General features: G+C 43.4%; 1 protein-coding gene across 4 annotated transcripts in view; it reads right to left on the bottom strand.

The window, feature by feature from the left end:
- rbfox3a (RNA binding fox-1 homolog 3a) overlaps positions 1 to 21,002 on the bottom strand; it is a 960,486-nt gene that overhangs the window by 258,845 nt on the left and 680,639 nt on the right. For all 4 annotated transcript variants that reach the window (XM_034107791.2, XM_034107794.2, XM_034107792.2 and 1 more), the window contains exon 5: positions 1,201 to 1,322. In XM_034107791.2, the coding sequence (XP_033963682.1) occupies positions 1,201 to 1,322 (122 nt within the window). The remainder of the gene's footprint in view (positions 1 to 1,200; positions 1,323 to 21,002) is intronic.

Raw genomic sequence — 21,002 nt, 5'->3', positions numbered from 1 at the left:
TTACCATTTCTAAACCGTGATAAATTATCTGAATTTAGAACATCTCCAAAAAAAAGCTAAGACAACAATTATTTTCCCATAAACCCAAATCAGCTGTATTTCATCAGAGGCAATGAGCAAGTAGACAAATCTGTGTGTTTATGTCTCTCAGGCTCACGGGCGACTGATCAAACTGAGCCAGCAAATATCCTCCGCTGTATCCTGACGGGAAGACAACGTCGATATCTATCAAATATAACATTTATCAGCAGTTCAATAAAACAGAGGCACGCAATCAGCAAGTGACATGGAAGAGATTACAGCCTAATTCAAAGTTAATTGAAATACCACTAATATTGCATTAGTTTGTGTTAATGCTAGAGTCCCATCAATTATGCATAGGGCTGGTCCTGGGGTAAAAACAACAACTGTATAAGCAGACACACAGCCTTCAATGTGAAGGCTTATTTATCTCCAGCAACAACCTGAAGAAACATCCACATTTCAACTACCAACTACTACACAACCTGGACAACAGAGAGGTGCAGGAACGAGTCCTTACACCCAGAAATGAGTTAGCATCTCACAACGTCAGACTCCCTATCTGGAAGTCCACTGTTTTTGAACATGTTTTTGTTCATATGCTTTAAATAAGGTCTGTAATTAATACAAGCTTAGAAGATTTGTTCTAAGACATAAAATACTTCAGTAAATACCCCACCTGTAAAGGTCCGAAGTTTCTTTGTATGTGCTTCTAAATGACGATTGCTAACGAGTGATTAAATGAGACTACTAAACGGCATCATTCTGAACATAAGCCAGATGTAGCTTAGCTTCGATTATGTTGAGTCTTGCGACCGTGATGTAGTTCCTTTATAGTGTAAGTATCTATATGTTTGTCACAAATCTTATTTTTTTGCAATATTCCAAAAAACAATATAAAATCCCATTGCTTTTTGTCAAGGGAGCTCATGCCATGCTAACTTCCTGGTCGGCCTACACACATACATCATCACTGCACCACTCCATTACATTTCCATCAACCACTAACACAACTGGAACATCTTGAGCGACCACATCACCGATCAACCCATGAGGGTCACACAAAGAGTCACAAGGAGTAATCAAGCCAGCAGCTAAAACAAGGATACAAAGCAAAAGCAATCATTCAAGTAATGTAGAAGGACAAAGAGATAGAAAATAGAAAAAGCAGGAACTGACCAGTCTAGTGACGAGGGGAACCCCGAAGTGCCAGAAGTGCTCGTTGAGCAACCCGCTGTAGACCACGTTACCAAACAGAGCAATGGTTCCTGGTTTGCACAGACCACTTCCTGGCTTGGTTTCTGTAATTACAAATATAAAACATTATATTAATTTCAAACAGAGACAGGCTACTCTTTCTTTATTCCCAAATACTAACCCTCGATCACTTCCTACCTCACTTCAATCAGACACAACCTTGTCCAGTTCATTTAAAAACAGATCTAAATAGGACTATATGATGATAAGGATGGTTGGAAAAATACAAGTCAGAATAGCAGTTGGTCAAATTGGCACGTTTAGCCTTCACAGCAGGGGTGTCAAACTAAATGTCATCGCGGGCCACATTCACTTTATGGTTGCATTCAAAGAGCCGGTTGTAACTTTAAGGCTATATAAAAATACATATATAAAGTGAAAACGTCACAAAAGGATTTAAAAATTAAAGCCAAATTCGGAAGAAAAAAAAAGGAATTGACATTTTGGAAAAAAGTAACATTTTGGAAAAAAGTCAAATTCTGAGAAAAAAGTACAATTTCAGATGCATTGTGGGACATGTAGTTTATGGGCAACGTGCTTCTGTAAATCGGCATGTAACCGTATAATAAACATATTATATTCTTTGCAAGCTCTTGTGGGGCCACAGAAAATGAAGTCACGGGCCGGATTTGGCCCCCAGGCCTTGAGTTTGACACCCCTGCTTTACAGAGATTAAGATATGAAAGGGGGAGATGGAGCAGATGACACGGTGAAGGATGTATAGGCCGGATTATAACATGTGGTCGACATAACCTCTATATAAATTATGCAGTGGCGCATATTGCTGTTTTCAATTTGAGTTTCAGGAAACAGTGTCCATGATACAATATAAAGGTGTTGACAAAAAGGAGCTATAATACTGGGCAATACTGGAATTGTATATAAAGAGAAATAACAACATAGGATGAATGAAGTATAACGCATGCATAAACAAAATGCATCATCATCATCATCATCATCATCATCATCATCATCATCATCATCATCATCATCATCATCATCATCATCATCATCATCATCTTTATTTAAAGAGACTCTTAGTCCATTATTACAAGACATACAACACTCAAATATAAAACATCATATCAGCAAACCTTATATAAAGAATAATCTAGACAGAGAATAATATAACGTGTCTCGTAAATGTCCATAATAGTAAAGAGAGTAATAGCATTTAGCCAACACATTGACACCTAACCACATATTCTACAGCTTACAACATTTATAACAACTTTATGGAACTTCAACTAGCGTATCTAGTTCCAAAGCATTGAGTCGCGTGCCAACTCACTTAACTATCGTGCATAACGAGCCTTAATTTGCGATATCGCACGGAGCACGGAGACTCCACATTACCAGCCACTGTGGCAACAGAAGTTATCATAACTACAGAAATACAAAAAAAATTCTACATGACGAATGAGAATACTGTGGACAAATACTCACGTTTCATTTGCGCACACGTCACTTTTGATAACACTTAATGCACTGCTGCACAACTTCTTCATCACTTAACTTTCACTGAAGCCCTTTACCTTTCTGACGTCTGACGTCGCCTATGAGACGTATGTAGCCCCTCCCACTATGATAACCATCACTTAATAAACAGATATGAACTCTCAGTGGTGACTAAGTAGATTTACTAGTCTACCCCACTACAATTCAGAGGTAAACTGTGTACTTTTACTCCACTACATGTATGTACCTGTAGTTACTTTACAGATTTGGATGAATGATGTGAAATATAATCAAGTGTTAAATCAGACTTTAGTTCCACCTGGAGTAAATCCACCAGCTACCCTGCAGTCTACAAAGTCATTCAAACTAGCTGCACCTTTAGCTTTGATAACACTTAAATCAATCATTACAATAAAAGAATATCAGTTGTATTATTCTGAAATGGGCAGATCTGCAGAATGAGTACTTTTACTTTTGGTACTTTAAGTATGTTTTGATGATAATACTTTTGTACTTTTACTTGAGTAACCTTTTAATTCCTACTCTCTGATAGTTCTACTTTTACTTCAGTACAGGGGCGGACTGGCCATTGGGAATACCGGTCGAGTTTCCCGGGCTGATTAGTCCCAGTCCGCCCCTGCTTCAGTACAATATCGGAGTACTCCTACCACCTCTGAAATGAACTGAATAATAAAATAAAAAATAGAACAATAATGACTTCGGGGCCTTTTCTACAGTCTGGGGCAAAATGAAATTAAAATCTGCTTAAAGATTGTGTGTCAACACTTTGAAAAACTACCTGAATCACCCTACCCACATGACATACTGAGGCTTACTATTAAAGGTGTCTCAACTGAAAACATGAATGCAACACTGAATATAAATGGTATCCATCTAATCAGAAATACAAGGTCCCACAATTGAATATGTTTAGACTGAACCACTACTTTGTGCACCAGTCACTCAAATCAAATGTACATTGAAGAGGCTCAATGTAAATAAATTGTATCATAAGTCGATGGTACAGAACATGTCATGTCCATACAACAAATGCGTCGTAAAAGTGATGGAAATCAGGTTAATTTTCCATATTGTCTTCAGGGATTGTTATGTTATTTTACAAATCTGTTTATTTGGTTCATGTCTTATATGTTGTCCTTGCTCATTTTGAAAATGGGAGCGACTGTGAAGCAAACAAATGTCAGACTTGGTGTTACAATCCAATGTGTTCCTATTGTATGAAGCTGGGTGGAAATGTCTAACCATTCCAACCCAATGGAAAGTCCTGCTCTCTTGGCTGCAATCAACACCTGCGATCATTTTGAGTTCTATTATTACTGCAGACATGTGAATGCTGTTATATATACAAGTGATGTATTTATATCTTAATAATACGTGTATTTGCATCTCCTCTTTAGGAGTGCTGTCAGGTGAAACTAGGATAATGAAAACAGACCAATGAAAGACAGCTCCATCACTCCATGTGTTGGTGGAAGTACGCACAACAAGAACAGCCAGGGAGGAGCAACACACAAAGGAGAAGACACTGCTGCTCTGCCTCTTGTCTTTCTGATTTCAGTTGCAGAGTATCACATGTGCTTTTGGTGAACGCCAAGTCACATCGAAAAAGAGCCAAACCATTCCATGCCAGGCCTGGATGGGCCGGGGGAATGTGCAGCCTGCCAGGCTCTACTGAGGCTCTGCTTTCTTTAAGACTGACGTCAGCACTCACTCACTCACTCACTCACTCACTCACTCACTCACTCACTCACTCACTCACTCACTCACTCACTCATCCTTCTTTCATTCCTTTCCTCCAGTCTCATCCACACGTTGGTCGCTGTGGCTCATTGTTTCACTTCCCTTCTTCCTTAAGAAGGGTTTGCTCCTCTGCACTGTCCTACTTACTGCCATCACTTTTTGTTTACATGTTCTTGCTCTTTTCCCTGACTTACAGCGTCAGGGTCAAACAACTCTGTTGGAATCACATCATTATTATAATTATTTAATACATGGAATCACATTTGAGGGCCTAACATGCTTCCAAACGCCATTTTATTTCAGACAATATTGAAACATGGTGACCATTTGCTCCATTCTCAATTAGGCTGCACGTTGTATTGCACTTCATAAGACCTCAGACTGGAGGACCTTTACAGGTGGCCATGCAATGCAGGGTCGACTGTGTGTAACACCGGTTGATGCTGCTGGCACCTTTGATTCTACTTTGCAATGTCACGTTTCTTTAACATGTTATAAATAGTCTTTTGTCCTGCTTAATTGTTGGGAGATAATGCTCAAAAGTCTTTTGTGAGAGTTTGATCTTTGCTTACTTTCACTTTAGCAATGTGTTTCACTTGTTTGGCGACAGTATGCTGACGTGATTACAGTGAAACGTATAATACTAAATGTGATTGCAGCGCTCAGCAGTGAATGATGAGATCTAAAGAAAGAGAGCAGGTGAATGAAGCGCTCCTCCAGCGTCCCAGAATGCACTTCAGCCAGATCACACTCTGCCTCACTGCACCGCCTCTATACCTGTGCCATGGTCTGGACTCTACTTAGACTGGACCTCACATTCCATCACTCTAGTTACACCTATGAGTTACACACACACACACACACACACACACACACACACACACACACACACACACACACACACACACACACACACACACACACACACACACACACACACACACACACACAAACACACACACACACACACACACGATAGAGATATAGAGAGAGAGAGATAGAGAGAGAGAGTATAGATATTAGAGAGATAATAGTAGAGATAGAGAGATAGATTGAAGAGAGAGAGAAGATGAAGAGAGCCCGTTGGCTCGGTTCTGGCCTGGTTCTTTGGCAAGAGTGTGTCTGCTAGGCTTGTATCCCATCAACCCCCGATGGGTTGTGTGTGTGTGTGTTGTGTGTGTGTGTGTGTGTGTGTGTGTGTGTGTGTGTGTGTGTGTGTGTGTGTGTGTGTGTGTGTGTGTGTGTGTGTGTGTGTGTGTTATTACTTCTTCTCAGTCTGCTTCCCTACTTGCTCACCTGATGCTGATGGCAAGAATGGAAGGACAAGAGGGAAAGAAAATATGAGTTGGGCAGATGGATGTGTTTCCAGACCTGAGGTCTTAGAGTAGGTCTCTCTCTCTCTCTCTCTCCCTCCCTCACACATACACTCACAGACACACGTGTCCACCCTTTGTCATCTTTAGAGAGTTGGATATGCCCAGTACTCTCCCACTCCAGACCAATTTATCGCCTACTCTGCTCCCGTGTTCAGAACCACTCTCTCTCTAAGCAGTAGCTCACTTCCCATATTTATCTCTCTCCCTATCCCCAGGGTCTCTGAGCACCAAAACGTGATCCACTGGGAGTGTGTGTGTGTGTGTGTGTGTGTGTGTGTGTGTGTGTGTGTGTGTGTGTGTGTGTGTGTGTGTGTGTGTGTGTGTGTGTGTGTGTGTGTGTGTGTGTGTGTGTGTGTGTGTGTGTGTGTGTGTGTGTGTGTGTGTGTGTGTGTGTGTGAGAGATTAAGTGAAAAAAGCATGAGAAAGGAAGACGGATAAATACAAAGCAAGACATAGAGGCCTCTAGTTTTATAGTATATGTGCAGCCAGAAAAAAAAAGTAGCATCTACGTTATGTGCTCTGCATTCTGTGTCATTTAAGTGTGGAAGTAAAATAACAAAACCCTGACTTTTTAACACAGGCTTTAATACCACGTCAAACTTCCTTGAAATGGCTAGCCAGCTCTATAGCATAGGAGTGCAATAGGATGGTCAGAGCGACAGCCATTTGTATTTGTACTGTTGCCATTGCAATAATTGAAATGATCGTTAGTATAAACCAAGTAGTGGTAAGTCACACTGAGGCAAGGTTTTCAGTAACAAGCATTGGATGTGTAATGGAAGCCAGCTTAGAGATTGATTGAAACAACGTGATGCTCCACGCTCATACTCTTCACACTGTAGGGAAACACATTGCTGTTGAATAATGAGTGAACACTCTGTCCATCAGAGCTTACCACGGGCCCATGTCCACATCGCGCCTTGGTCTTGCTGAAAGGCTCTGGCAGTGCGCAGGGCAGCAACAAAGCAAAAAAGTTAAAAAAAAATGTAATTGGATGGCTCTGATTGGGCACACACAAAAAGGGCCAAGGGCCACTGTTTGCTGTAACTGTTCTAGAATGAAAGCATGGCAGAGAAGAACAACAACAAGTCGCGAGCCGTCTGTGCTGGAGTGCTGAGGCTGCTGTCTTCCAGGTGGTCACAGTGTACAGCCCTACTGACAGGTGTGCTCACCATACTAAACATGGCAATTCTCTTTTGCACTAGTAACATGATCACAAAAACTATAGTTCAACATCTTCTATTCCATTACTATGAGCATACCCATTGGTAACAACAATGTAGTGGTGCTTATTAGGAATAATAGGAAAAAAATCACAAATCACAGTTTACCAGAACTATCATGAGATCATCAGCCATAACCCTAACCAAAGTCAAACTACTGTCAACTTCAAACTGGGATCACATATGGGAAGGGAAATACTTTAGTATTAAATGCCAAAAAATATGAACAAACATGTAAAAAGCTCAATTTGTTTATCTTTACACCCTATTAATAAAAACTTGACTTAGAAAATATTTAGTAGCCAAGGTGACTTTAATATTCACTTAACATACTTTAAACATTTTCCAAGTTGCCATAAATATATTAATTATATTGCAACTCAACAATGTTCCTGCGGTTTTCCCAAAAAAGGGGAAGAAATGTGTCTGGAAGTCTATTACAGATTTGATTTATTTGTCAAAACCGTCGGTGAAATATAAAACTAATATTTTAATGGTGTGAACCATGAGATGTTGTGAATGCAGAGTGATCACACACAACTCCTGTGATCTTAGCGATGTCCAGTTTACCACAATCAATCTACAAGCTTCTGTGTCTGTAAGCACAACATTACTGATTGAACATTTTTACCAAGGACTGACAGTGTGGAAAACGTCCAGAGCAGCATACAGTATACTGTAGACCACAATAAAACTGCCTCTAGTTTTTATACATTGTTTCTTTTTAATAACGCATTGACTGTTGGCTGTGTTAAACAGAAGCCATTTGAGGTGTTGATAGCTCTTTTTACAACCTCCCTCACTATTGAACACCACCTTGGAGGATGTTGTCAGCTAACGGCCTAAAATATTAAAAGTATAATCCATCCAGAGACATTTCTCTTCGGAAGCACGCTGATCGGAAACAGAAACCTCTTGCTCTCCTCATCAAGCAGTGGAAGGAGCCAATAAAGACTTCACAGCCCATCAAGCCAGGCAGTGGATTGGTCAGCACTGTTACTAATAACTGCTGATGAAAATCTTAAAGGCCAATAAAAGCCCATGGATGAGTGGCTATGGTTTTCTATTACCATCCAGTCATCTGGAGAGTAATGTGTCTAGGACAGCATCTTAGCATACTACAGCAGAGATTTATAGACATTTCCCTAGCAGCCTCCGTCTTGGAAAGATATTTTTTTTGCTGCAATACACGGTTTCAATGGTTTCTGTTTTGAATCACCTGTTACAATATTTCATTAAAACCTGTGCAATACAAACGTTGCATTAGTACAGTGTTAAAGGGGCCCTATTATGCTTTTGTGTGTGATTTGGTCAAATGGGCTGCAAAGGCTGGAATTTCAAAGTTCCTTCTAGAGGCAGTTGTTCTCTTTTCAGAACCGCCTCCATTGGACTCCTTTGTTTACTACCATAACATAGTGATATCACTATGTAACATTCAATCTTCTATTGGCTAGCGCTCCAACACATTGTACGTGATTGGCTAAGGGGAAACACATCTCAAAGCAGTTGACCAATCACAACAGAGCCGGCCCGCTAACCAATCAGAGCAGACTGGGCTCTGGTCTCAGACAGAGGGTGAAAAGAGGTACTGCAGCACAGGCAGTATGAGAAAAAATAAAGAGCTTTTTATACAGTAAAGCTTGTGAACAGTTGAAGCACAAAATACAAATATGAACCTGAAAATGAGCATAATATGTCCTCTTAAAGTAGGACTGACAACACCGTAGAGACATGATGCAAAGCTAAACTAGAAACCACATGTTCCCTGCATTACGTGATGAGCTTCCATGAAGAGGGACTAGGCGGAGATGCATAGGGTTTGCTTATTGCTTCTGCTTTATTCCTTGTTCATCCTTTTATTAGACAGCAGACGCTTTACAGTGGCTAGTACAAAAACATTTCTTGCAATATCCCCTCCTTTTTCTTAAAAACATGTTTAGTTTTGTGATATGAGAGGTTTTGCCTTTCTGAATCCTGGTGTAGATTATCAATGCTTGGCTAAATCAATGTTGAAGCTCATGAATGATCTTGAAGTCATAAAAAGGGCCTTGACAAGCCATGTGGAGGAAATAATATGATTCAATTACTCTAAGTGAACCTTCCCTCAGTGTAAATACACACATCCCCTACACGCCACTACACCGACCTAATAAAGCTGCTCGTGTTTGGCACACGCATCAGGATGGACTGTATTTTTTGGCTTCCGTCAGGAACTTAATTTCAAAATAAAATAACCGGAAACAGATACACAACCACTGAACTGATTACCCAAGATCCTCCGCTTTAGTTGAAGCTCGGTGATTGGATTGTTTAGCCGCAATGCACGTTGGGTTACAGCCTTTTTATTTTGTTAGATTTCATGCCCATCTTTCTCCTCACTTCCCCATTCATTCCTTACTTTCAACTCCTATTGCCCTACCGCAATTCCTCGCTTCTTCTCAAGCTCCTTCCTCCTTCCTCGCCTCTCTGTTGGCTCTTTATCCGGGACAGATGGTTATGTCGGTCTGAATGCTCCTGTCCGTTTAACCGGCTTGGGTTCCCAGCCAGCTGAGCTTTGATCCAGTACGATCAACATGGTGCCCCAGCAGGGCCACAGCCGTGCCATACCAGGGGTCCCGGAGCACTTGACCTTCCCCCACCATGGTAGCCTGACTATGGGCAGCATGAATTGACCAACATCTCCCACCCCCATGAAGTTTGGAGATGGCGACTTAAGCAAATGTGCTCTGAGGCAAAGATTGAAGGGGGAGGGGGGGGGAGTTGGTTAGATGCTCATCAGGCTGTTTCATCAATGTCTGCTTATGATCTAGCGAATGAACAAACAGGAAACCTTTTGCTGCTCCTCGCTGTATTGGAGTTCCCAGATCTAAAATCGGGATATGGATAATTACACAAGTTCAGAAACAAATGTAAATGTAGACACTTCCAGGCATGGGAGAGGGAGCCAGGAAAAAGCAAAAACTCAGGAGAACACTGTTGGTGTCCCGTTTGAAGTCAATGATAAGCTTGAATAAGGCATAGCCTGAGACAACTTCAGTCTAAAACTAAGAATATATTGAATTGACAATAATCTAAAGCAAAGCAAAAGAAAAAAAAGAGAAAACAATAAGTTAATTTTAAGATGGTTTGAGACCTAATAACTCTCTTTTCTTTGGTCGGTAAAAGTGTTTTTTGAGAAAACAATCAAAAACGTAAAAAATATAGTTATTTGTATGTATCAAAAATGATGTACTTGAAAACCAACCACAATTTTCCTACAAGCCAAGTTCAGTAGTTTTGATGCGGAAACCTTACAATGTAGCTTTTTTGCATAAAAACATATTCCCACCATCAATGTAACGCCTTACCTTGATAGCTCTTACTCTTACTATACTTGCTGCACAACTGTCGCTGTAATCTTACTATAACTGCGTCAACATGCCAACAGAAAACCTACAATTTCCCACAGTTATTTACTGTATTTTCCTGAAAAGCCGTTCTTGTAGTAAGAGATTTTTGAGTAATCTTTCACAACCCGACTTGTTCCTCAGAGCAACAAAATAAACTTGGCATTCAGCTGCAACATAAAGGTCTTAACTCGAATTGCCACCAAACACAAATAGTATAATGTGAACCCAGTATGGTGCACGGTTTGTTTCAAAGCCCGTTCTTATGTGAGATTGGAAACGTGCCACTCTCCCCCCCGCCTGGAAACACCTCTCTTCTCTCACCTCCTTCAACAGCTGCTTTGAGAGGATTCCTCCGGGACTGCTGGGGGGATGGAGAGGGGGTCGCTAAGCTTTGTGTTGACTTCTCCTTGTGTCGCCTGTTTATTCCGGAGACTAAGCACTACAAAGCCAGCTAACTGTAAAACAATTAGATTAGCATAAATATGTTCAACTATACATGCAGATTTAAGGCCTGTGCACTTTGCAACAGGGAGAAAAATACACTGAATTATTCAGAATCTGCATATTGGTTAAATCAGATCGAAACAACAGGAAGCAAATACTTCATTACAGTGGCTTGGGAGAGCACCATATGACTCTGTCCACATTGGTTAAAGGTTTAATACTCTGTTTACTCATTGCGGATAACACCAGTAAAATACAGGAAACATATGGGAAGAGAATTAAATGGGGGTAAAAATCACACTTTGTGTAACAGTGTGTGTAAGCGGACTTCTGTCCAACACTATCTTCTGCGTAATGATAAAGAATCCTCTCTCACTCAAGGCTATCATTTTTGCAACCCAGTTTAGATAACCACGGCCATAACACATGACGTAGCATCGACGTTAGCATCGACGTTTGCATCGACGTAGCATCGACCGAAGGAGAATTAGCTAAATACCACTACCCCCCGTCCCTCTGTAACAGTTGTAAATATGCAGTGGTGTTTATTTGTATTTTTGTATCATTTAGTATAATCACACAAATTCTCTGTTCTTCATTTATTATTCTACAATACCCGACAAGGTCGGAGATCAGTGGGCGGAACCAGGGGCACCGCCAGGGATTTTGGGCCCCGTGAAAAGATATCACATTGGGCCCCACCACCAGGCCCAGGCCACGCCAACCAAGCACAATGCTCTAACCACACCTCCAGAACCCAACTGACTCATTCATGCTTTAAATAACTCTACCTGTACAGGCTTGCATCTATCTTGTAGTCCAATACTAACTGCACAATATTTACTGACACTGAGCGGTGAACATATAACACTGTGCAGACGTGCAACATTCTGCTGCAGTAGAATTCACTATTTGATATAACACTAACATTCCTGACAATAGATCTCAATAGTCATCTTTTATGGTGTACATGCCTTTTTTAATAAAATTTTTGAATGGAACATATTTAATATATAACATATTTAATATATTTTTTTTACAAACAGGATTGGTGACAAAGCGCAGCCCTGGCGGAGGCCAACCCTCACCGGAAATGGGTCCGACTTACTGCCGAGGACCCGGACACAGCTCTCGCTTTGGGAGTACAGAGACTGGATGGCCCTGAGTAAAGACCCCCTCACCCCATACTCCTGCAGCACCTCCCACAGTAACTCCCTGGGAACTCAGTCATACGCCTTCTCCAAGTCTACAAAACACATGTAGACCGGATAAGCGTACTCCCAAGCCCCCTCCAGGATCCTTGCGAGAGTAAAAAGCTGATCCGTCGTTCCACGACCAGGACGGAATCCGCATTGTTCCTCCTCAATCTGAGGTTCGACAATCGGCCTGACCCTCCTTTCGAGTAGCTTAGAGTAAACTTTCCCCGGGGAGGCTGAGTAGTGTGATGCCTCTGTAATTGGCACACACCCTCTGATCCCCCTTTTTAAAAAGGGGAACCACCACCCCGGTCTGCCACTCCTTCGGTACTGTTTCCGACTTCCACGCAACGTTGATGAGACGTGTCAACCATGACAGTCCCTCAACACCCAGAGCCTTCAGCATTTCCGGGCGGATCTCATCCACCCCCGGGGCTTTGCCACTGTGGAGTTGTTTGACGACCTCAGTGACCTCCCCCCGGGAGATTGGTGTTGATCCCCCGTCATACTCCAGCTCTGCCTCTAACATAGAGGGCGGAGTTGTCGGGTTCAGGAGTTCCTCAAAGTGTTCCTTCCAACGCCCCTAACACTCCATCAGTTGAGGTCAACAACGTCCCATCCTTACTGTACACAGCTTGGATGGTTCCCTGCTTCCCCCTCCTGAGGTGTCGGACAGTTTTCCAGAACAACTTTGGTGCCGCCCGAAAGTCCTTCTCCATGTCTTCTCCGAACTTCTCCCACACCCGCTGCTTTGCCTCGGCCACGGATGAGGCTGCTGCCCTTCGGGCCTGTCGGTACCTTGCAACTGCCTCGGGAGTCCCCCGGGATAACAAATCCCTGAAGGCCTCCTTCTTCAGTCGGACGGCTTCCCTGACCACCGGTGTCCACCAGGAGGTTCGAGGGTTACCGCCCCTTGAGGCACCTAGGACCATGAGACCACAGCTCCCCGCCGCGGCTTCGGCAATAGAGGCTTTGAACACCGACCACTCAATGTCCCCAACCTCCACAGGAATGCACGAAAAGCTCCGCCGGAGGTGCGAGTTGAAGGCCTCCTGAACTTGGGCCTCCTGAACTTGGGCCTCCTCCAGACGTTCCCAGTTCACCCGAACTACACGTTTGGGCTTACCAGGTCTATCCAGAGGCTTCCCCCGCCACTCGACCCAACTCACCACCAGATGGTGATCAGTTGACAACTCCGCCCCTCTCTTTACCCGAGTGTCCAAAACATACGGCCTCAGGTCCGATGATACGATAACGAAATCGATCATGGACCTTCTGCCTAGGGTGCTCTGGTACCACGTACACTTATGAGCATCCTTATGTTCGAACATGGTGTTTGTTATGGCCAATCCATGACTAGCACAGAAGTCCAGTAACAAACCACCACTCCGGTTCAGATCAGGGGGGGCCGTTCCTCCCAATCACGCCCCTCCAAGTGTCTCCATCATTGCCCACATGTGCGTTGAAGTCTCCCAGCAAGATTAAAGAGTCCCCTTCAGGAGCCCCATACAGGACTCTTTCCAGGGTCTCCAAGAAGGCCGTATACTCTGAACTGCTGTTGGGTGCATAAGCACACACAACAGTCAGAGTTTTCCCCCCCATAACCCGCAGGCGTAGGGAGGCGACCCTCTCGTCCACTGGGGTAAACTCCAACAACGAAGCAACTAACCGGGGACTTGTGAGTATCCCCACATCCGCCCGGCGCCTCACACCTTGAGCAACTCCGGAGAAGAATAGAGTCCAACCCCTATCCAGAAGTAAGGTTCCAGAGCCGACGCTGTGCGTAGAGGTGAGCCCAACCAGATCCAACTGGTACCGCTCCACCTCCCGCACAAGCTCCGGCTCCTTCCCCCCCAGAGAGGTGACGTTCCACGTCCCCAAAGCCAGCTTCTGCCGCCCGGGTCTGGTCCGTCGAGACCCTCCGCTTTCACTGCCACCCTTCTGGCAGCGCACCCGACCCCACCGAGGGTTGGCCTCCGCCAGGGCTGCACTTTGTCACCAATCCTGTTTGTAATATACATGGATCGGATTTCGAGGCGTAGTCGTGGGGGAGGGGGTCTGCGGTTCGGTGGACTAAGGATTGCACCACTGCTTTTTGCAGATGATGTGGTTCTGATGGCTTCATCGGTCTGCGACCTTCAGCACTCACTGGATCGGTTCGCAACCGAGTGTGAAGCGGCTGGGATGAGGATCAGCACCTCCAAATCTGAGGTCATGGTTCTCAGCAGGAAACCGATGGACTGTCCACTCCAAGTAGGGAATGAGTCCTTACCCCAAGTGAAGGAGTTCAAGTATCTCGGGGTCTTGTTCTCAAGTGAGGGAACAATGGAGCGTGAGATGGGCCGGAGAATCGGAGCAGCGGGAGCGGTACTGCAGTCGCTTTACCGCACCGTTGTGATGAAAAGGGAGCTGAGCCAGAAGGCAAAGCTCTCTGTCTACCGGCCATTTTCGTTCCTACCCTCACCTATGCTCATGAAGGATGGGTCATGACCGAAAGAACGAGATCGCGGATACAAGCGGCCGAGATGGGTTTCCTCCGCCGGGTGGCTGGTGTCTCCCTTAGGGATAAGGTGAGAAGTTCGGTCATCAGGGAGGGACTCGGAGTTGAGCCGCTCCTCCTTCGCGTCGAAAGGAGCCAGTTGAGGTGGTTCGGGCACCTAGTTAGGATGCCACCTGGGCGCCTCCCTAGGGAGGTGTTCCAGGCACGTCCAGCTGGGAAGAGACCAAGAGGTAGACCTAGGACCAGGTGGAGGGATTATATCTCTTGGCTGGCCTGGGAGCGCCTTGGGATCCCCCAGTCAGAGCTGGTTGATGTCGCCAGGGAAAAGAAAGTTTGGGGCTCTCTGCTGGAACTGCTACCCCCGAGACCCGACCACGGATAAGCGGGAGAAGATGGATGGATGGATGGATATTTAATATATAACTTAAATATACATGACCTCTTAAATTAAAATAAAGTGAACATTAACACCAATATTATTTTTTATAAAATGCTATAACAAAAAAAACAACATAAGCAGCAGATTTTTTAATTACATATACATACCAACTACAAAATAAGCGGGTATTAAAGTGTAAACGGACAACAAAACGGAAATGGAAATGAAAAGGCCTGATGGTGGTGCTAAATCAGAGCCTATTACCTGTTCTCAGTCTTTTTCTCATCATGCATCTTGTGTGTAGTGATCCAATATCGTTACCATAGCCTTGCCCTTTAACAGTTATTACGAGCCCTGGCTCAGCCTTACTCACCAAGAGCCCAGCGCCCAGCCTTCTTACAGGCAAAGTCACTGATCAAGTCCTTGAAGTCCAGCTTTCTAGCCAACTGGCTTTCAATGGACAGCATGGCAAGACTGCAAAGCCTTATGGGAGACAGGGCTGCGGACAGGGCTGCGGAAAGGGCTGCGGAGCCTAGAGATGGATCTGTTGGTCCTGGCACCAGGGGGAGGGACAACTGGTTTAGTATGAATAGCTGCTAAAAATGTACCTGCATTTATTAAATGTCAGCTAAAAGAGGAGTGCAATGAAAAACCTCAGTATTTTCTGTGAAGATATTAACAGTACTTAATGTCAGCAAAACATTACAATTATTATTTACAATGGACTAAGCTTAGCTAACAGACTAATTTCCACCACTCATGGACCACACCCACCTCTTCTTTTGAAAAACTGGGTGACATACTGTCGCCCTTTAGTCACCCTCTCTTGTCTTTCTCTCCTTTCTTTTCTTTCTTGAAAGCCTGACTTTGTTAGTCGTTGAGACATTGTACACACGTAAGTACTAGCATCCCTCCTCACATGCTCTCACTCTCTGCTAGAAAGTGCTGGTGTCGCACAGCGTTTGGAGGCAGGAACAAACCATTACATGTAAATAGAGGGGGGTGTACAGAGGCTTTGGATAATTAATTTTTGGAAGAAAAAAAGTTAAATGAATCGTAAGTTTAGTGAGTACATCATCAATATGACATTATATTAATGTTAATTATTGATGATTGATGAAAGGTTACTTAAACATGTGTTGTTATTGTTCTAAAAATGTTTGGGGCCCCTGTCAGTCACGGGCCCTTAGAATCGTCCTAACTTTTCACCCCCTTACGGCGCCCCTGGGCGGAACCTCTGAATTGTGGTCGCTGTGCTCAGAGGATTATTTTTATGGGACTTCCCCCTTGATATTATGTCCCTCACGTTTCCTCGCCCCTTTCTGTAAATGTTCTACTTGAGAGGAGTCACCGTGAGGGGAAAGCTAATATAAGACTGATTGTTATATCTGTTGTCAGATTGTCAGTGATTAAACGGAGATCGTCTAAACTGTATGCTGGCTCGGGTCTCATCCGTGAACAACACACAACACAACGCAGAGACCGCTTAAAGGAATGGTATGCTCATGACACTCATTTTTAAATAATTATCATCCGATAAAACAGACCAGTCTCTGCCAGTCATTTTTCTTTTTTTTTAATCCGATGACATTATCAGTGATTTTAAACTGATTATATACCGAAATAACATCAACACTGTGGGCGCCGCCATTTTCCGGACGTGACGTAAACCATGCGTTTGGTTTTCGAAGACACGTTGATCTCCATGTTATTTACTGTAGTTTCTCTCTTCAAATATGCCTCACTTTATCGCGAAATATTGCCACAATTCTGATAGGAACAATCCACGGAATGCTCGGTTCCATCTGTTGCCAAAAGGTAAGCGTAAGAAGTACATTCGGAGGCAGTGGCTAGCGAAATGTGGCCGGCCCGAACCGAAAGATTCACAGGTTCATGTATGCAGCGAACATTTCAAATTTCCGGACGACTACTCTGAGAGTATGATAAAACATAACATGGGATTTATGGAACAACCATTACTTAATGGAGATGCAGTACCATCGGTCATTCTGGTGTCATCACCGACCAGGACACCAGTTCGGCCAGTTGAGAAATCGCCCTCTGCAAGTGTGAAGGGACGGAGGAGCAGAAGTAGTGCTCGGAGAAGAATAAGGTATGTTATAGCGCATTTCCATTGCAGCGGCTAGCCCCGTTTTAACGTCCTTTGGCGTCCAGGCCAGGACAGTTTTTGGTGGCCTTTCCATATAGCGTAGTACCGGCTAGTGTGTACTGTATATTCCCCCAGTTTTTTCCGGCCCCATACAATCGTGATTCTCTGGCCAGGGACAATGAAGCTGAGTATGCTAAACTAGAGAGGGAATCGCTAGCAAGGGTGCATACATACATATAGCATCTTATATCATCTTCCCATTATACACACATGCATTTCCAAACATTTGGACTACCTATGTTGCAAATGTATTATCTTTTCAATTTACACATGGCATCTATTGCACGTCTGTCCGTCCTGGGAGAGGGATCCCTCCTCTGTTGCTCTCCCTGAGGTTTCTCCCATGTTCCCTTTAAACTGTGGGTTTTCTTCGGAAGTTTTTCCTTGTACGATGTGAGGGTCTTAGGACAGAGGGTGTCGTATTGTCATACTGATATGTATGGCTGAATTCCCCCATCCAATCTCTTCACATTGGTCAAAACTTCTTCCTCTGCTGACGAGTCCGAACTGAAATACCCCGCCATGTTTCCGTGTGTTGACAAAGTGAACGCATGGATGACGTCACGACCATCACGTGACTACTGAAAATGGCAAAAATGGCGGCGGCCAGACGGAATATACAGGTTTTGATCAAAAAGAGCTATAAAATAATTATTTTCCCGGGGAATATCGCTGATTTCTTCAGGGTATGGTTTAAACATAATGTTTCACTAAATACTGAAGTTTTGATTAATTATCTAATGAGTGGACCATTCCTTTAACGACACCGGTTACACCTAGCTCTCCCTCATTTCCTTTGGCTTGAAGACAACTTCACTGGGGGGTGAGCGGACTGCAGCCCTGGAGATGCACCTTGGGTAGCCGCTGTAGACACTGTAGACACAGCCGGTTTAAGATATATCCTGTCTTCTCTAGCTTTGAGGGGAAAAAACGATATGGGGTGCTACATTTGTCAATATCTCGTTTATCAGAACACAAAGAATTAGCTAACTACCTTGCAGTCCCTCTCTCTCACTTCCTGCCGATTAGAGACAACTTCACTGGGGGGTGAGCAGTGAAGCACCAGAGATGCACCTTCGTTAGCCGCGATAGCAACTAGCTTCGCGGTCAGTGCAAGAGCAAGCTGCACTGAAAAAACGTTACAGCTGTCTTTTGGTAGAAGAATATTTGATATAACTGAGTGATATGACAATGTTGGAAAGTAACAAGGAACGTATACTCAAATACCGTTCTAATGTACAAAACGTGACACAAAAAGGCCCAGGCTACAGTTTGTTTGCTGATTAGTTTTCTTGAATTCTTACATCAGCTCTACATACATGTAACTTGTCAGTCATATTTAAAATGCACTATTATCATCAATCTACTTTGAAAAGGATGCTCTATGAAGCAATTGTAACATGCTTTGCGGCAATAGAACGCCTCACTGACATTTTGTCGCTGATGCTTTCGTCATGCCGAAGTGGGCGTGGTCAATCTTAACCGGGTTGGAAAAATAATAAACGCCTCCGAGCTTCATGTTAAAAACACAATAACTGCTGCTGATTCCCCAACAGACCACCACATGAGACCCAGTGTGGGTGTGTAACACATCTTTCAAACAATGGAATCCATGCCTTTCTTCGATATAATTTCACATCCTTGATTCACTTTGCTAAAATGTACCTCCAGGCCTCCAGATGCTTTTCAGTGCCTCTGCTTCTGAGAGCACCATATGACTCTGTCCACATTGGTTAATGGTGTTATACTTTGTTTACTCACTGCGCAAAAACTAGTCAAAAACAGCAAATGTGCCTGTGAGACGATGATGTAAAGAAAGTCACACCTTGAAAGTAGAGAGCATGTGAAAGGTTGGCAGTTAAGGAGGATGTTAATGGCACTCACAGCTTCATGCAGTTCAGATATGAAAGGAAAGATGTTAGGCTATTCAGTAAAAAGTCAGAATGTCAGTGAACCTCTTAGATATGATCCCTCCTCCAAGCTCAACCAAACAAGGCACCAGACAGTGGCTGAAATGGCAAGACAATTTTCCTAACTCTCTTTTCTCGTTGGTGCATATCAGTGTTTAATAGTAGACTCTCCTATTATTTTTAAGAGAACAGAAGGTACATTATTTGCATTACTTTTTATATTTATTGTTGCACACTTGGACACAAAAGAGACTTCCAGGCATGTATACGTTTAAAATAAATTCCGTTCACTTTGTTACTAGCTAACAGCATTAGCTAGTAGTCAGACAGAATATCTGTGGCTACAAGGACTATCTTCATATAAATATCTTTGTTATATAATATTGTGCAACTGTCACAAAACCTAATCCCCCCCTGGGATTAATACAGTATTTTGTTTGTTTGATTGATACTTTTGTTCTCTCATTGATATGTAATGATATTGCTACCTTCAGCAATCTTCTAGAATCTTTTTTAATTTGTTGAATATCAAGAAAAATTGGAAATTAAACAAGATGAAATGACTTCCAAGCAGATACGTGAATGTCTATCATGATTGGACATTGAAGACGTTGCTATTTCTAGTATACATTTCCTCTGATTCCAACAGAATGGTGAAGAGCCTTTCCTCTAACGAAGCTACTGTGTGAGTATGAGAGACTGAGCAGTGTCTTCTATGAAACAGATCAATAGTGAACCCATCTGCTCTAATTGAAGATACTGTATACACACTTAAAGACAAGACACACACAAACACACACGCACACACACACACACACACACACACTGCTTCATGCTGCCGAGGAGAGCAATAATCTGCAAGGTCAAGGGAGCCGCAGTTGATGTAGTTGGTGATACATACATGTCGTCTGTCTAATGCTCGCTCCGGGGAAATCATTAAATCCATAACACCAGGATGTATGTACATCACTGGATGCTGTGTGTGTGTGTGTGTGTGTGTGTGTGTGTGTGTGTGTGTGTGTGTGTGTGTGTGTGTGTGTGTGTGTGTGTGTGTGTGTGTGTGTGTGTGTGTGTGTGTGTGTGTGTGTGTGTGTGTGTGTGTGTGTGTTGCAGAGGTACCAAGGGACCCAGACTAGTCATTTCATGCATGAAATGCTCATCCCATTGGTCTTAAAGGAAGAGCAAATCAACCTTGGAAGAATATACGGATGAAAAGATGCAAAGATGGAGGAAAGGACCACAGAGAAGAAGAGGGGAGACACGAGGAGAGTCGTGTAATTAAATTAGCTTAGCTCTAAGTCGAGGTAAAGCAAAAGCAGCTTGTAGTGCTCTCTCCAGCTTTAAAACACTCACCTCTACAAATAGACACAGACTGCACACACATTGTGTTTTTTCTTTCCCCCTGTATTTTCATGCTCAATCTCTTTCTCTCTCTCCTTCTCTCCCTTACCACATAACTGCACTTACTCATTCATGTAAACACATAAACAAACAAACATACACACACTCACACACACACACCGGCTCACACAGGCTTTCTCTCCAGCAGTACTCCATTACCAGCAGTTCCCAGTGATTGAGGATTCCTATGGTAATGGTGATGGGGGGCTGCCCTGGCTGCCAGCTGGCTTGCCCCATGACTGATTCCTGTGTGTGTGTGTGTGTGTGTGTGTGTGTGTGTGTGTGTGTGTGTGTGTGTGTGTGTGTGTGTGTGTGTGTGTGTGTGTGTGTGTGTGTGTGTGTGTGTGTGTGTGTGTGTGTGTGTGTGTGTGTGTGTGTGTGTGTGTGTGTGTGTTGTTTGGTTACATGTTTGTATGTCTTAGCTGCTGAAGAAAAGCTCATGTAATTAAGTAAAATGCAAAGATCAGTTAATGTGTGTGAGGAGCAGTCAATATCAGTGTGTGTATTTGTGTTTGAG

This window comes from Pseudochaenichthys georgianus, chromosome 19 (genome assembly GCF_902827115.2).
Source record: "Pseudochaenichthys georgianus chromosome 19, fPseGeo1.2, whole genome shotgun sequence".
Classification (NCBI taxonomy): domain Eukaryota; kingdom Metazoa; phylum Chordata; class Actinopteri; order Perciformes; family Channichthyidae; genus Pseudochaenichthys; species Pseudochaenichthys georgianus.
This window is presented reverse-complemented; position numbering and strand designations above follow the sequence as displayed.